Raw genomic sequence first — 17,961 nt, forward strand, 5'->3', positions numbered from 1 at the left:
ATGTATGTTTTTGACCAGCATTTTCCACTTCTGATGTCATTTCTAGTGAGACATTACTATTGTAGTAATTAAATGTTTGCTTAGTTATTACCAAAGCTTGCTTTATTTTGCTGTACATCATTAAACCGTTATGCTGCCTCAGAAGTCGGTCCGAAATCAGTTTTGTGAGGTACTTTCACCTGATAAGGCAGCGAGGTAACAAGCCAGCAGCCTACATTTTCGGACGCAGCCAACATTTGTTTTTCATTGCCTTCAAATTACACATTATTTGGAGGAAAACCAGATGTGGAATAACAATCTTGGAAATAATTATTAAAATGTATTTATTTTTATAAAAAAAAAGTAATAGCAAATGTATTATTTTTCAACTTTTTAAATTGTTTTTTTTTTGTAAAAAAAAAAACAAATCAACAGATTAATTGATTATCCAAATAATCGAGTATCGAAATAAAGGATGCATTAAGGTCCTGCAAGGCAACAGCCTCTTTGGACACCCCCTCTTGTCACAACTGTTCTGAAAAATATTATGAAAGTTAATATAAGGCATTGTTTAATGAAAATAAAGAAAATTTTTCATAAAACTAAAGATAAATGATAATAAAAAAGTAATTTACCATCATCTCAAAAACGAGCACACACCTACAAGCAAGCAAGCAACTTTTTCTCTCTTTGTTATAATGGCTTTACATGTTGGCCACAAACAACCACAAGACATTTCTTGCACTTCAAACCATTTAGAAACCCCCTATAGTTATAGCGGCTCTGTCTAAAAACCCTATGAGCCCACTTGGTGTCTACTTCCTATATAGGCAGCTGTCTACATATACATTAAACTTACCTAAATGGAACATTAGCACCTGTTTTGAGACACTTTATATAGGCGGCAACTTGGTTAGCAGGCACTCTCGCAATTAACGTCCTTGCAGAGAGATAATGCACAGAGCTAACTCTCACATTGGCATGAAGAAAAGTTACAAAATCAATACACCAATAAGCAAATGAATATGCGGTGCACATAAACACTAGAAGAAATCTGTGACCCTTAAAAAATGGGCCTATTTCCTGATCATTTTTGAGCATTAGTAAACATGTGTGTTTCTATTACTTCCGTCCAAATTTGTAAATATGTACAGTTGCTTAGCTTGTCGGATAGGCTAACCTAAAATGTAGGTGTTTTTCTGTCTCCTAGATCACATTCAGATAGATTGTACATTTGAAAATCTACAGAAACAAGCAACATCCCCACTTAGAGTGGATTGTGGGATTGTTTTATCTTTAAAGGTGCACACAACCCAGGTAACAGGGAGCTTTAGCCAATGTTCGGGCAAGGTTCTCTCAAAGTTATGAACAAACATGTTTCCAGTAATATTATTAGAATTAAATGTTTTAGTTGGACTTTTGTCTGTTTTTTTAAAATGTAACTACTTCTGCTACTACTGTATGTCTAAAATGCTGTTTATGTAGGCAGCTCAGCTATGTTTTAGGACTGAGCCTTTATCTTCATTTAAAACCTTACAAACTCAGCTGTGCTCAAGACTCCATGATCCCTCTGGAGCTTATCCTTCAGACACATGGAATAAAAGGCCATCTCTGGCAACATGCAGTCTCACGGTAATTCAGTTTCATTAGGGTTTTGCTTGAGACACGGACAAGCCGAGTTTCACAGATTTCATTAGCTGCATGAAACCCAGTAATTGATTAACTGCCACCATCAACTCATGATCTCTGTGACAGACAGAGTGACAGACCAGACCAGGATAAACAATGTGGAACAATGACCCCAAACTACAGCAGAATTATTTGCACTAAGACTCGGTAATACTGCAAAAGAGGATTAGTGAGTGGTGATGGGGTCTCCACCCACAAAAAACAGCTCAATCTCGACCCCAATATCTCCACTCATACACTATGATTCAGTGTATGTTTTTTTTTAAAGAAGTATCCTTTTAATACAGTAAAAAAAATAAAAATAAACAGTATATATATATAACAATACTAATAAATGAAAATGACCTTTACAATAACATAATATTAGTGTATTGTAAATGTGAAATTATCTTAGCAACTAATATCTCTCTGAGTGACAAGGAGAAAGTGTATATCAAGGTCATTTTCAGAACATACCAACTTCATGCTGGTTTGCAGCCCAGATTGAAAGAAAATGCCATTTGAAACTGACTCACGTAAATGTGAATAAACAAATACTGAAATAATGACAGTCATAGACTATGAGAGAATGTTTTTGACTTCCGCATTTTTAAAGCCTTCTATAATCTGTATTATCCCACAGGACATTGACAATATACAGTACATAAGTGGTAATCAAAACTCAGAATTAATCTCGGACAAAGATTTGAACTTGTCCTTGGAACCTTGTCCTTTTTAAAGAAAAAAAATAACTTTGAATTAAGTTGTTTTACAGTATCAAATAGGGAAACATTACATAAAATCCTTTGGCATTCACCGGTTTAATTCACTGCACAGAGGATAATATGAGACAGCTTTTGAGAGTTTCATTATCTACATGACTGTAATTCTTGTCAAAGCAATAGCCTTTTTGCCATTGAGTGGTCTGGGGGTCTATTTGAGCCCTATGGTCTTTGCTGATCCAGCCATGCTTTATCACAATATCAAACAAATAAGGAAGGCAATATTCCAGCAGTCACTGAATTTAGACAAATAGCCTACTACTGTGCCAAATCATGTGTGGGAAAATAGCACCTGCAGCTCTGAGCGTGTGGGAGGAAACTTACCAAGACAAACAGGAAGGACATGAGAAAGAGCACTCAAGTTTACCTTTGCTCATCAAACATCCACAGCACAAAGATACTGCTCCCTTGTGCTATTTACCTGACATTTGCAATGACCCTCAGGCACTAAAAATGCATTATAAGGTTGGTTAAACAGGGGTTATGGTATTCTGACCATGATAGGCCACTGGGAATGACTCTGTGAGGTCCAAGACCATGACCCTGGACTTTAAGCTAATTAAGAGCCAGAAGCATCATGGACCGGATCAGGGCATAGGTCTTTGAGGGCACAGCAGGAGTGAAGACCCAGGAGAGTAACAGCGCTGTCTACAGGCACACACTAAATAAACTGTGTGGAGACATAATTGGCATTGGCCCACAGTGGCTTGTGCCACTTAATGTGACATAAAGACACGCAGTGACACTATTTTTGTGGCTGACTTTATGCATATGCATTTGTAGGAGTTTCCCTTTCAGGTGCAAAATTTATGGGAGAAGAATGTTTAAATTAATCATGCAAGGTTTGCAATAGTCAATTTACTGGTATTTCCGCCATTATTTACAGCCCCCCCAAAAAAGCATGTTTTAAACCAGACCCTAATTTGCGTTGATCTTGGTAGATTGCATTAGTCATTATGGAAATAATGATGACAATGATGATGGCTGCTTTACACTCCAATAGGTGCTTTTTTTTTAATTGCGCTCTCATGCTAGTTTGCCCTGTTTAGTAAATCTGGCCCTATACAGTACACATGTGTAACAAGACAATAACATTGTGGCGAGCAGGACGAGGCCGAGGGACGTGAGAGAACGGCGCAAGGCCGGTGGTTTGAGTGTTAATAGATGACACCTGTGAGACGTACCGGTCTCGTATCTCTCACGGAGTAGCGGAAGCATGAAAGGAGGAGTGACGACAGAGGAGATCGCGAGAGGAACAGACCTGATTTTACGTTATGTTTTGTTTCTGTTTTGTGTGGCCAGCAGTCGTCCGTGAGGGGCTGCTGGCGGATCCTTTTTGTTTTTATATTTTTGTTTTATTTTATTATTAAATTGTTTGAATGTTGGCCGGTTCCCGCCTCCTTCTTCCCACAACTTTGAACCTTGCTCCAAACATTTTAGACAATTCAAGACAAAGACAATTTTAATGTAAAATCTTATTGAACAAATCAATTAAAATGAACTAAAAATTGTTGTTAAAAAAAGTTATTAACTGTAAAATATACACTAATAAAATGGTCAATTTATGGTAGTTATGGATACGAAAGCTGCGTTTTGTATGGAAAGGTAAAATTTTTGCAGTGTACACATTTCCCTCATTTCAGATCAAATTTGTGGCTTAAAAATACCTAAATGTGCTGCAAATCAAAATCTCCTTGCATCCACACCTAAGCTTTCTACAATCCTCTTATATATACACACACATATATATATATATATATATATATATATATATATATATATATATATATATATATATCAAGCAGGCTGCAGAACTGTTCAAGTACTGCTTTGTTGGCTCAGTAATCCAGGCTTATGCCAGAATAAAAATGCATTAACAATAACAAAGATAGTCCCTTGCTTAAACAAATAAGGTATAATGATGAAAGTCTAATTACAGTCAAATTCCCCCTCTTACTTTTTGTTTTACGTACATTATTGGTCTAAATGCATGTATTTTTATTCCAAGCTAAGTGAGATTGTGCTCAGTCATTAGTTTAAGATAGCAGTCGGACTCACACCCGTACACCAAACCTTCCAGATCTCCATGGCAACACTGCAAACACTGGGCTTTCTTCACAGAGAGGGGTGAAATTTTTTTGTTAATTATTATTCCTACTTTTCCTACCCTCTCACTTCCGTTTCAGCTGTTACGACTATTTTCTTCTGCCAGCAAGGACAGAAACAACCAAAGGGACAGTTCTTTGAGATCTCTGCATTTTTTACAGAGTCAATTAGTTCATCAATCATCTGCACCACTCCCACTGTGAGTGTTTGTGAAGGATGTAGTCACGGCACACCTTCTGCCCCCTGACAATGACCAGCAGCAGGTGGCCCATCATGGCAGGGACACCTGGAGGAACACATACAGCATCGCAAACATGATTGAATACCGACCAAATATAGAAGTGTTGCATTAGGTGTCAATGCCAGAGTGTCTTCTCATCCCTGAAAAGATAACAGGTCACACAAGATTTCACGTCTTCCCACACCTCGAGAAAGATACAGCTCAAGGGCGGAGTTACAGACTGACATTTGGTCGTGATGTGTTAGATCATTCAAAAGAAAAAAGGACAAAAGTTTGTCTGACAGGATCTCATTCTATGTGTTTTGACAATGTTTATACACTTAATGTATGGTATTGACAACCGTTTTTTACTAAAGGCCAATTCACACTGTACTGACAGATGCTGTCCAATGCAGACAATCACAGGACATCACTAGTTCTCAAACATTCCACGACCCGTCAAACAGCGACTGAACATGTTCAATCGGCAAAAACAAGCACCGACCAATGCCAACAGATGCCGACAGGTGTAACACACTGATCCAACAAAACCACACGACAAAAAAAACCCTGATCTAACAAATAATGTTCAGTGGGAATTGACCACAACAGGTGGGACTCTTGAATTGTCAAACCCGATCTCACAGCAATTTGTATGTATTTTACGAGTAGGCTAATTCGCATTAATTCTTACAACCTTACTTGTATGAATTCGTACGATTTTTACTCAATTGTAAGTATTTTACGAGTTGCCCAATTCCCGTTTACACCTGTATTTAGCGGCGTCCACTAGTGATCCGATCGACCAAAATGCATCTAAAAACCAGGTGTAAACAGGGCCTAATTTACAGACTGACAATCTGTCTGTCTGGAACCATAATTTAATGTATATCTCTGTTTAGAACCAAAATATTCATAAACATAACCACATTTGCCTCTCTAAAACAAGACTGACAAGGGTTTTATGCCGTGAACTTAAACTTTGTGTCTCTTAAGGATGAAGATGCTGAGAGTTGTAGAGTATGTCAGGTCAAAGTATTCTTTCACAACAACTGTTTTGAACAAACGGTTTTCAGAGATGCTGTCAAACCTTTTTTTATATTGTACCTTTACAGCACAATTTTTTTTTGAATTTTTTATGGCAGGGCTCTTACCAGAGATAAAAATTCTCCACTGAGGGATTATGTCAATTCAGAATCCAGGTCTCTTCAGGTCTTCGATAGAGCTACTAGACCATCACCTCATTTAGAAGAGCCAGACATCTTCATTCTGTGTCTCTGATACTTCAACACGCAATAGCAGACTTTTTTTGTTCACTTTTCCATTAATTAAAAGTTTTCCTCCCTCTTGGACATGACTTTGATTTATGTTTTTATAGATGTGAGCTCTACACATATTGCTTAATAAATTATTCCTTCACAGTTATTTTTGGCATCCGAATCATCAAATTACCGCCTTTCATCAACATTAGACGTAAATGCTGTGTTTTCACCGCATGCTTGTCTCTGTATTGTCTTCAGCCACAGCAGCACATAAAATTAAGCCATGCTATGCAATGCCATAGCATCTCATGGGGAAGTTATGACCCCTGGCCAACATTTCTGATGTCTACCGCCAGCAAGCTCTCTTGCCGGGCCATTAAAACAAAGCACTAAGCGTGAAGCATATTTGTCTTGAGCTTGGTGTGAAAATTCTTGTTTCTGGTTTTTAATACTTCCATGCTTTTGTAATTACTGGGGCCATTGATTTCTGGGTTATTTGTGAAATAATTAAAACTGCAAATCAGAAATGCCAAGGATTTCATTGGTGCAGATCAATGAATGAAGTCAACAGGAAGAGGCAATTGCTAGGTTTTCTTACCCAGTGACATTTCCTCTCTTTCTCTAGTTTAGTAACTCCTGCTCTTCAGGTAAAATACAGTTGCGCTCCTTATTCACCACTGTGGGCTTAAATACCTGTCCATGGTCAAATGTGATCACTTCAGATGCCTTAAGCTCCTAAAATAATCTGAGCTTCCTGAATCATATCCCCATGCCATTTACGCTGATTTGTTTGTGTCTGGCGTTCATGCTCTTTGTTGTGGTTAGCGTTATCCCAGCACCATTTCATAATTATTCATATATTTCCATCACTTGTTCTCAGATTTTTCTGTGCTGGGTTTATTTTACAAAATGAAAAATGGCCACATGGCTGTACAGTCTCCCATGCAGTTTTTTTTTTGGAAGCAAGTGGATTGTCCATAAATTTATTCAAAAAGATTTGTGATTTTGCTTCAGTATTGAAAGGGACAGTTAACCGAAAAATTACTGTATGAATAAAGTCACTGTAAGATACTGCATGACTTTCTGCATTCTATTGAACACAAAACTATAAAGATTTGAAGAATATGTATGCCGCAGCTCTTTTTCGTACTATAAAAGTGAAGCTCCAAAACATAAAAAAAAATATCAGCAAAAAAGCATCATAATGGCTAATTCAACTTGTGCACTATATGTCAAGCCTTCTGAAAAGATATGACAGCTTTGTGCGAAGAACAGACACAAGTTGTTCACTAAAATACGTGGTCCCCATTCACTTCTATTGTATAAAAAAAAAAAAAAGGGCAGCTTGGACATTCTGTTAAACATCTCTTTTGAGTTCCACAGAAGAAAGAAAGTCATACGGTTTTCAAATAACATGAGTAAATAATGACAAAATAAAGGCTGTATGACTATAAATCGAATTAAATGGATATCTGAGCACCACATAAATTGGATTACTGTATATCAATAAGTTGAATGTTAATGTAAATGCTTAAGCATTCAAAAGCATTACAAAGAGCACAATGAAATGAAAGCTTTTTTTGATCACATTTTAAACAAAGGGCAAAGTCTGGAACATCCCCTTCAATCATGATTCTCTGCAAGCAATACAAAGTCAGAGGAACCGTTGTTACCCATAATCCAAAGATCCCATAATCTTATCTGATTATGAATGCATAAAGATGATTTAGGACGTGGCACCTAAATGTTAGCCTATGCTGATTAGGTCTCTCGGTCTCTCTTGAAAGTATTACGTAACTACACTAGCACAGTTTAGAAGAGGGTGCCTTTGCTCTGTAAATGACAGCTAGACCCGAGGGGTCCTCTAATTTAAGGACTGCATGCCGTTGAAAGCAAGTTTGGTGTTATTATAATGCTCTTTGAACATTTGGTGGGATGAAACAGCCACAGAGCAAACAAGCAAAGTGATAAATGATACATGAAGTATTCGGTCTTGATACAATTAATGATTTTTGGCAAAACACAAAAACTACTGTACAGTCCAACTTCGTCAATTAAAGCTTCCTCAAAAGCAGGAAGCAGCATCAGAAAAGATCCATGTACTGAAAAAGTTTTTTATTAAACAAAACAATTCGCACGGAAGAAAAGTGAGTAATAAACGCTAGATCCACCAGCTGCTTCTTTTCACCACTACTAATAATGGAGAACCATGTCAAATTCTGAGACTTTCATGGGACAGACCACAGCTGGCTATTCAAACTGCAGACTGGTGTTAGATTGTTCATGAAAACACTTACTTAAATAAGAAGTGAATTTTACTACATTTTCATGACTCCAAAACCAACTAAAATAAAATAAAATAAAAGTGACCACAAATTAATTTAAGTTTTAGATACAGCATTTATTGTAAAGGTTTAAAATTTTGTAACCCACATTAATCAAACAAGAAAATGCCAATAAAAACCCTAGAAAGCCCTGAGAAATGCAATGTCTCTATTTAAATAATCATTTCACACTCTTACCTTGGCATCGTAAAAAAGTGAACAAAAATTAATGTTCATGACTCCAAAACCAACTCATTTTGATACTAAATTAATTATAAAGGTTTAAAATTTTCTAACCCACACTCATTAAACATGAAAATGTCACGCTAGCGGGATCGCTAGAAAACCCGGAGAAATGCATGTTGCAATTTAAATTGATCATTGAACATTCTAACTTTGACAGCACAAAAATACTGTACTAAAACGAAAAACAAAATACCATCACTATTAGGCGGAAACCTTGTATCTTCATATTTGGTATATCCATTTTCTTTTTTTTCATTAATCATTCCTATCGGTCACCCTTTACTTCTCTATGTGGGTTTTGCAAAAATATAACCAATGAAAGGTATTAAAAAGAGTTTGTGACTCAACCTTGTAACTCCATCGGTTCTTTAAATTGACTGTAAAACCGCATAACTTTCTATTGTGAATGAAGTGCCACACGGAGTTTGGACCGTCTCGGCTTGTTTGCAATGTAAGTGTAAATAAGAAATGGTTCTTTAAATAAGTACAGTGTTTTCTTTACTCGTCTAGAAACACTATATATAAAGGCTAATGTTTTATGTATTTGAGGAGCAGAGAAGAGTGTTTTAGGGCCCTTTCACACCTACCTTGTTTGGTCCGAACTTTCGGACTTTTCAGTTTGGTCCGAATCAAAATTACAGCTGTGAATTGAAACCTACCCCGGACCACGGTCCGGACCAAACAGAGGAAATTTGGTCCGACGAAAAGAGGTAGTCTCGGTCCGGATCACACTGAACAAAGGTTTGGTTCGTTTCTAGTGTGAAAGCATTTCTGTATGTTTCGGACTTTCAGACTTTTAACAGGAAGTTGCAGTGGTTCCCGCATAGCCGAAAAAACAGAAGGTGGCAGGAAAAATGAGCCGTGGTAGCACATGGGGAGAGGAGACGAGGTTTTTAATTAAAGTATCATGGTCTGATAAAAAATCAGACCATTCCTCCTCCTTTCCTGCCGGCAATGATAAAATGTTTGCACGACGAGGACGTTCATTTGGCGAATTTGAACTAGCCTCGTGTATAGTTGGTGCTGCAGGTAATTATGCCATAAAAATAACAATATAGTAGCAACGATATGCGTCTGTGTTCATTCATGTTGTCAAAGTTACCCGCCGAATTGACAACACGCTGACGTCAGACGCACGTCCATTTACAAACCAATCAATGTCAAGATGCAGCCCACATAGTTGATGACGACAGGACGCAAGTATGTCACGTAAAGTTCTTTAGTACGCTCACATAATTGCAGTGTGAAACCAAACCAAAACTTTCTGAAATTATAAAATGTATCAAAACGTGAACTTTGGTTCGGACCTTGGTTCGGACTTTCAGGTGTGAAAACGCCCTTAGTCTAACATTTGTCGTCGAGTCACAACATCAACTTTGACAATACAACCTTGACTTTAAATTTCAAATCTATAATATTCCTGAAGTAGACCCACCAAATCTAAATCCATTCACACTCTACCATGACGAGACTTCCTCTACATTTGAGGCTGTGGCAAATATACTGTTGCTTCGAAGACCTGGCATCAAACGGGCCTGTACCCCTCTTTTAAATCAAACCAGTTAATTTAAACCAGACTGCGAGTGCGAGCTCCAGTAGTGTGGTGGAGATTTGTGGCATATTTTAGACCCATTATTCTGTTTGAAACGTGGGCATAAATACAAGGCGAGAAGTGCATTAAGTGCATATGTAAAAACGACACTTCTAGCATTAATCCTCAGTAAGGTTATTAACTTAAGTTTGAGTGAGCTCTACAATTCTGCGACAGTCACTTAAACCTACAGGGCACAGCTGTTACTTTGCAATAACAAAGATACACTGGCACTGCGGAGTATGTGAGACATATGCGACTATAAATAAATCACATATTATGAACCAACCAAAAATTGAGCTAGCTTCAAGGCCTCACTGTGCATTTCTATTTATTTTGAAGAATCAAGGCAGTTTTAGGCTAATTGTGGAATGCGATTTCATTACTCATATTATCAAGTGGTGAAGTACACGAATGTGTAGTTCTAGCCCATTTTTTCACCTTTAGATAGACATTAATACGCACAATATCAATATGGACAGCTTCTAAAACAACTTTTTATATGTACAAATGTTTACAAATCCTCTGTTTATGCTCATAGATTAAAGAGGCATGATACATTGGGTGATATCTGAGTTCTTGTTTGTTTGTTTTGTATTGGTTTGGCACGTGTTCTAGTTCTGTTTCCTTGGTTTGTATTTGTTTCCATGGTTTCTCATTGATTGATTATCATGTGCACCTGTTATTAATTTTGTTGATTTGTTTGTTTGTGAATTTAAGCTCCGTTTCTTTCAGTTAGTTGTCTGTTCTCTTCACGTTCTGTTCAAGTCAAGAGTATTTTGTTTTGAGTTCCTTGTTATAAACATCACTACTGCTGCGATTAGATCCAGGTTTTCTCATTGTTATTGCGACCGTCTATGACAGTAGATAAGGACATGAAATGGTATTGGTCGATATTGCATGGTATATTTAATTTTACAAGCTCATTTCCCCTATTTTTACATCTTGATTAGCCTTGCCATCACCTAATGCACACTTAAAGTTAAACATTAATAATAACAATGTTAAATGTAATCTTTAGCATTTCTCAAAAATTAATATCCATTTTCATACTGTATATAATAATATTGTGATGCCTAAATACACTTGTAGCATTCAAAACCATTCATTTTAGATTTCAGTTTTGTAATTGTTTTTATTTATTTAGTCAAATATATAATATAGGAGTATAGAATTTTAATAACAGCCATTTATCGGTTATCAGTCATGAACATAATTATCAGTTTAAGGATGAGAATTGTAATATCTCCCTATCATACAATATAGATTTTATGGAATGAATGCATTTACTCTAAATTTAACTGTAATAAATGAAATTAATTACATTAATAACATACATTTGAGAATTCAAACTTTTTAGAAGTTTAGAATGTTTTAACATAAGGTATCATTGTCTAGATTTTTTTTAAAACTACGAATAGTAATGAAATCTCATAGGAATTGGCACTGAAAATAAGATTTGCAGGAAATGCCTCAAAAGACAATTATGTCAAATTAAATTACTCATTGAAACATCCACTAAGATCACCTGAAGCAACATGGGAATGTGGCAGACCATTACTTAGAATGTTGTATTTACAGTTACTTTGTTTATTTACAACTCTGATTATAATAAAATGGAAGACATATCATACCCAATGTTACCCAATGTGGTTTAGCTCCTGGAGGAACATTTTTGCAGATGTGGACAAACATATGGTTTAATGTATGATGCATGACCCTATATAAAGCCACAAAAACAATCCACTACAGTACATGAGAGTGCATTTCTGTCATCTCCACCTTGATTTATTGATGTAAACTAGCATCATCTAAATTCTATATTTAACCTTTGAATGAGAAAGTCATTATGAAGATAAATTACTTTCATTTAGATTAACGCATCTTGTTTTGTTTTTAACAGTCCTTCTCAGTTTGTCCTGTGAAGGACTTCCTACATCTCTCGTCCTTTGGTGCAATCCCCCTGGCGAGTGAAAACGTTGTACCCTCACCTAAGGCTACTGTTGTATTCGCCAGCTGCCTATTTATAGGTGTATAGCGTCAAGGTGCAACTCTCCCAAATGATTCTCTCTCCTCTGCAAATGTTATCGCTGTAAGCCAGGACCACAATATTGCGTTGGCTGCATGTTTGTGTGAATGTGAATCTGTGCATGAGTGTGAACTGACCAACACATTTATTATTCATGGTGAATGTTTGAAGAGAACTGATTCAGAAGAAGACGCATGCTGTGGTTTCACTTAGATTACCAGTTTCTCTCTCTCTCTTTCTAGTCTACCAGTTTCTCAAAATACATGCTGTACTGGACTCATGCAACTCTACCTTTGATCGGACCCCCTAAACAACGTGTCTATCATATCCTTTCCATTTTTAACCTTTTCACTGCAAAGGAAGTGTGGTAAATGATTGCTCGGTGTTGTAATGTTTGGATACATTAGTGGAGATTCCTCTGAGGAGATGTAATGAGATCTCTGCATGTGTGCAAGCAGTGTCGCAGTGTTGGGAGGGGGATTCGTGCATGTAATGGTCCTTTACTGACCAGGGAAAGAACGGATAATTTCCTAATAGACCGTTTTTATTCTTTTTTCTGCTCTTTCTCTCTCTCTATCTCTCTGAAATGTTCTGTAGCATAAAGTCACTATGAAATCAAAATTCACAAATCTTATTTTTATACAGATTCTTGCCGTTTATTATAAATGATTTATCCATGCACATCGTTATTTTTTTTAACTCACATGCCCTTGAAATCTTTAATCAAAAAACGGTAACATCCCCTCCCCCTCCAAACCACATCTGTTCTCTTCACGACAAATGTCTCAGCAGAGGGTTTGACTATATCCTCCACAACATGTAGTTAACTGGCATTCAGATCTGAGGCCATTTAGTAGGCCACGCCCAAATTCCTACGATCCAATCAATTCCTTAGGATGAAATCAAGTCCCACCCTATATATTTTTTCTCATTACAGAAGCCATTTCACTTGTTATAGGTCATATTAGGGATAATTTATAAATACTTTATATTTCAACAAATACTTGAACTGTCTATCAATTCTCTCTAGAAAAAAAAATGTAGTTTGGTCTGATAAAACACGCCCAAAATAAGAGAGTTACCTTAAATAAAAATGAGTTTTCCCGAGTCTTGGGAGTGGCTATCTGTCCAGCTGACGGCAGACAAGGGGCGTTACCAACATTAGTTCAACGAGTAGGCAGGTAGGCAATGGTAGACAGGGAAATGTTCTAAAAACTTGACAATGCAACAGTGCACATCCACTTTTTCAGTGGCCAATTTTTCCATTCATTTTTCACACAGGGATTTCAAGAAGTCTTCATTAAAGAGTTATAACATAAACCATGAATCAAAGCAAACAACTACGAGGTTAATCACATTACTAATTTTGATTTGAAGCAAAAAAAAATATTTGAAAATCAGACAAAAAGAAAGGAACATGATGTGTGCATCAGCTTTAATGAACGGAAGAACGACAATCCCCAACTGAATTAAAAACGAAGGAACAAATATAAAACTATTGATCTAAAGATGTTGTTTATGTATAGAGAAACAGTATGTAGTGCAAAATATGCCCTTGTGAAAAAAAACTATACCATACATTAAAATACATTTATTTCATACAAACTATTAACATATTAACTGACATATCAGTTGAGACTTTTATAGTAAATATTAGAATTAAACTTTATTTGAAATACTTCTCTTTTTTGCACAATGCACATTTCTTAATATTAAGCCTAAATTGTGTTTTAATATCACTATTAGGAAGGAAAGTGTGATCTCTGCATAATATCAGTCTTTAAATGCAAGATATTTAAAGTGAATCTAAAGTATACTTGCAATAGTTCCACTTTAGCACAATCAAATATACTTAAGTATATTTTTAATTATACATCTATTTCCTATTTCCGGAAACCTAAAGTACATATAGTACAAAATTAGTTGTTCCAATTTAGCAGACTTTAAGTCTATCAGTTTAATAAATGCAAAAGTACAAATGCAGGGTATTTATATTAAGTACATAAATATGTAAATGTATTTTTAGTATACTTAGCATAAAATAAATGTATTTCAAATACAATTTGGTATATTTATTTTTCACTATGGTAGTGAAAAATAAATATACCAAATTGTATTTGAATTGTATTTTTTAATTTCAGTTACTTTCAGAGAATTACAATAAACAAATCATGCCAAAAGCATTGTAAATGACATAATAGAGCAGTCTCAAGAGTCAAACTACTTAAATACTTAGATATCCACCATGGTTGCAATGCTTTTGGCATGATTTGTTTGTTGTAATTCTCTGAAAGTAACTGAAATTAAAAAAATAAAACTATACATAAAAAATAATAACAGAGCATAACCGGGAAATAAAAAAAAAGGTAATTTTCATGACTGGAAAAATAAATAAATAATTATGTTCACAAAATAATTGTAATGTTTAGTTAATTTGAGTTTAGTTTTTGATACATGTTATATTATAAAACTAAAATATAATTATAACTATAAAATATAATAAAACTAAACTACATTGAAAAGAGAAACTGACAAAAAAAGAAAAACAAATGAATTACAATTTGTCCATGTTTTGACACACTCCAGCTTTAAATTGGTTTTTCGTCATGCTCAAATATGAGGGATTTCCTGTGAATATAAAGAGGCTTCCCTCATTCAAACTGCATGAAGCTCTAAGGCAAAGATCTATGAGCAAGCTGTTGTTCGTACATTTGAGAACACACATGCGCACTCTATTCACGTCAAGCATGTAATTTCCTCTCTTTGTGCCTTTGCATGCTGTTTAGAAAGCCTTAACAGAGCACTGACAAACACAAATGACTCTCCCTCACTTGCCTGTGAGTATCACAGTTTTCCCAGACCACAGTGAGTGAGCTCTTATAATCCACACCCAGTGCAGGAAACAGCCCATGCCTCTTCTACTGTATATTACCACAATCTTCCTGCTCTTTCCATCATGAGCCTGTATCATAAATTAAGTGGGTGGAGGCAGGCTGAAATTGAATCAGCCGTGTTTCCCATATAGGTGGAGGAAATGTCCAACAAAACGGATGACACTGCATTTGTGGTAAAAACAACACGCACTGCAGGACGTCCAAAGTGGTTATGTTAACAACTGTATTTTTTCATCATGTCTCACATGGCGGTGTACTTTTATCATACTTTAAGGGGATGTTTTTATGGTACACTATCTCAGACGTGAAATATGATCCTTCTCTGCGCTGAGCTCTATGCTGGATACTCCTCGTAAATGATCAGTGATTGAATTTCATCAGCGTTCCCCCCTAGCCAATGGATGACTTAGAGCACACTGTACGCCCATAGATACAGGCACACATTAGAAGCTACACAGGACATAAAACCATTCATTCTCCCTGCATTGTGAGCAAGTACAAAGAAAGATCAAATGGATGTAATCCGATAGATTAAGCATTGTGAGAGATGAACCATTTCAAAAGTAAATTGCCTTTAAGATATATTCGAACAATAACATGACATTTAAAACAATTCTGCAAGCACTAAATATCATCTAAAATTATGCAGGATATTTTTATAAGTTTTAATGCGAGATATATGGTTATTCTGACACAACAAGCAGAGCTGCTCTTGCACACATTGCATTCAACAGCTAGCTGCCAACCGGTGCCAACTGTCTGTGATTAAGCCCTTCCACCACAGACAAAAACCCTTGCAGCATAAAAAAAAAGCATATTTTTGCATCCTCTCTAATCATGCTTTACTTGTTACACTTTGTATTCTGGACAAACAAATATGTTCCATCCTTCCTATTGAAGTTAGCATTACACTCAGTTTGCCAAACATGTTTGCACAGCATTTTTTTCCAGTAGGCATAAATATAATCAATTAAAAAGTCTGTTAACGGGAGCAATGTAATATCCAGACACAAATGCTCTGTTCCAAAACTTAATGAGACCATTTTAAAGCACTGTTGGTCCACAGTTTAAGCAAAACTTTTTTTTACAATCAAAGACTTCCCAGAGGTTACATAATATTTGTGTGCATTATGTTTTATGCTTATTAAGGTGCGGTCCATTGTCCATTATAAATAGTGTAGTGATGCATGAAGCATAGTTCACACAGAAGTCACTGTCAAACCAAACAAAATTCCAAATCGTGTTGATTCCTATTGCACGACTGGATTTTGCCAGCGGAAATTCATTGAACAGCGGTATTTGACTGCACCTGCATTGTGCTTTAGCTTAGCAACACGCTAACGTCAACAATTCTAACTTCATAATAAGCTGTGTTTTGTTTTGTAATGAGGCTGCCTCATTTCAGTAAAATAACCATTACATACCAAAGTGATCAAGAAATTACAATTATGTACTTCACAAGGAATAACGCTCAATTTTGTAATGGTTAATTTTCTGAAAAGAGATGACATATGCAAATGACAAATGCGACCTCCGAAGGACGCAGCCTTCGAAATGAGACATGCAGAGCTGCCCATGAAGATTGTTCCAAATCCCTCACTTATCGGAAATCGGAAGTAGCCACTAAGTTTTGAAACAGAACAAAACAGAAGACAGTATTTATGCCTATTAAAGTATTGTGCTGTTAACTTAGCAACATGCTAACATCAAACTCTTAAGTTGAATTTCCCGTGCACAGCCAATGTAGATTGTTCCTAAGCAGTCATTTATGAGGTATCATAGATAAGAATACTGTCTTACATGCAAGGAACCTGTACCTCACTCGGTTCTGGAACAGAGCTACTCTGAATCAACCAAATGTACTGATAAAACAGAGCACACAATGAAGTTGAACTGCACTTCATCATTAATAGGGAAAGAAGGGCTTGTGTTTTTGCCTTAAAATGGTTATTTGGGAGCTGACAAACGCCCCAGAAGGCCCAAACTGTACCGCAAGGTGTACAGCAACACCTTACCTTAGCAGCGACTGAGGAACCCGGCTTCTCCAAAAGGTCCCAAAGTTTCTTCCTCTTGTCTGAGCAGCAGGTGTTATCAAACTCCCCCTCTCCCTCCCTTTCTCTCAGAGTCTCTGCCTCTCTCCTCAGCTCCTCGTTCATCTGCTCTTTCTTCTGATGGTAGCGAGCCTGGCAGCACGACTCCAGGTAGATCTCATCGATGCCCCAGTAATCGAGCTCTTGCCCGAAAGACAGAGCGCACATTTCCTCCATCATGTGCAGCTTTCCAGTTCTGTAAAAGTTCAAGATGGACGTGAACGCGCCGGGGTGTCTGTCGAAGAAGTATTCGTTCTCATTCAGGCAGTAGTCGTCGCAGACCTCCATTAGTGACTCGTGGGTGTTACAGTCTCTGAGCTTGCCTAATCTGGTTCTGGGAAGCCGGTCCAAGGTCCGCCATAAGACCTCGTGGTTGAGGCCCCCGACGTTGATGCGGACCCTCCTGGAGCGGGCCTTGGTCCGGATGATCTCAATAGGCTCAGGTGGAAGCGAAGTTGAGGATCTGCCTCCAGGTTTCGGAACCCCCAGACCAGTCTTCTCTGCCATTGTGCGTGTGGAGACAGGCGACTCTCGCCAGGAAGAGGTGTAAGGATGAAAATCAACCAGAAGACAACTGGAAAAAGACAATTATGTTGGGTCCTCCTTAGACGAGTCCCTCCATGGCTGCGAAGACAGACACAAGAGAAAGGATGCTGGAATATCTGAAGTAAATGTTCTGATCATGCACAGACACCTGTTGTTTCCACCTTGCACGTTGTGTGAAATTAAATTTGTCCATGCAGTGCACAATATTCCAGCTCATAATTGTT

The 17,961-nt window shown here is 36.9% G+C and overlaps 1 protein-coding gene across 1 annotated transcript in view; it reads right to left on the reverse strand.

Moving 5' to 3' along the window:
• Nucleotides 1-17,961, reverse strand: part of kcnb2b (potassium voltage-gated channel subfamily B member 2b) — a 100,479-nt gene that overhangs the window by 81,111 nt on the left and 1,407 nt on the right. Inside the window, exon 2 of the mRNA XM_077244417.1 lies at nt 17,117-17,815. Coding sequence (XP_077100532.1) covers nt 17,117-17,698 — 582 coding nt within the window. The 5' untranslated portion in view covers nt 17,699-17,815. The remainder of the gene's footprint in view (nt 1-17,116; nt 17,816-17,961) is intronic.

This window comes from Siphateles boraxobius, unplaced genomic scaffold (genome assembly GCF_051911475.1).
Source record: "Siphateles boraxobius isolate OS27281-9 unplaced genomic scaffold, OSU_SipBor_1 26, whole genome shotgun sequence".
NCBI classification, from domain to species: Eukaryota; Metazoa; Chordata; class Actinopteri; order Cypriniformes; family Leuciscidae; genus Siphateles; species Siphateles boraxobius.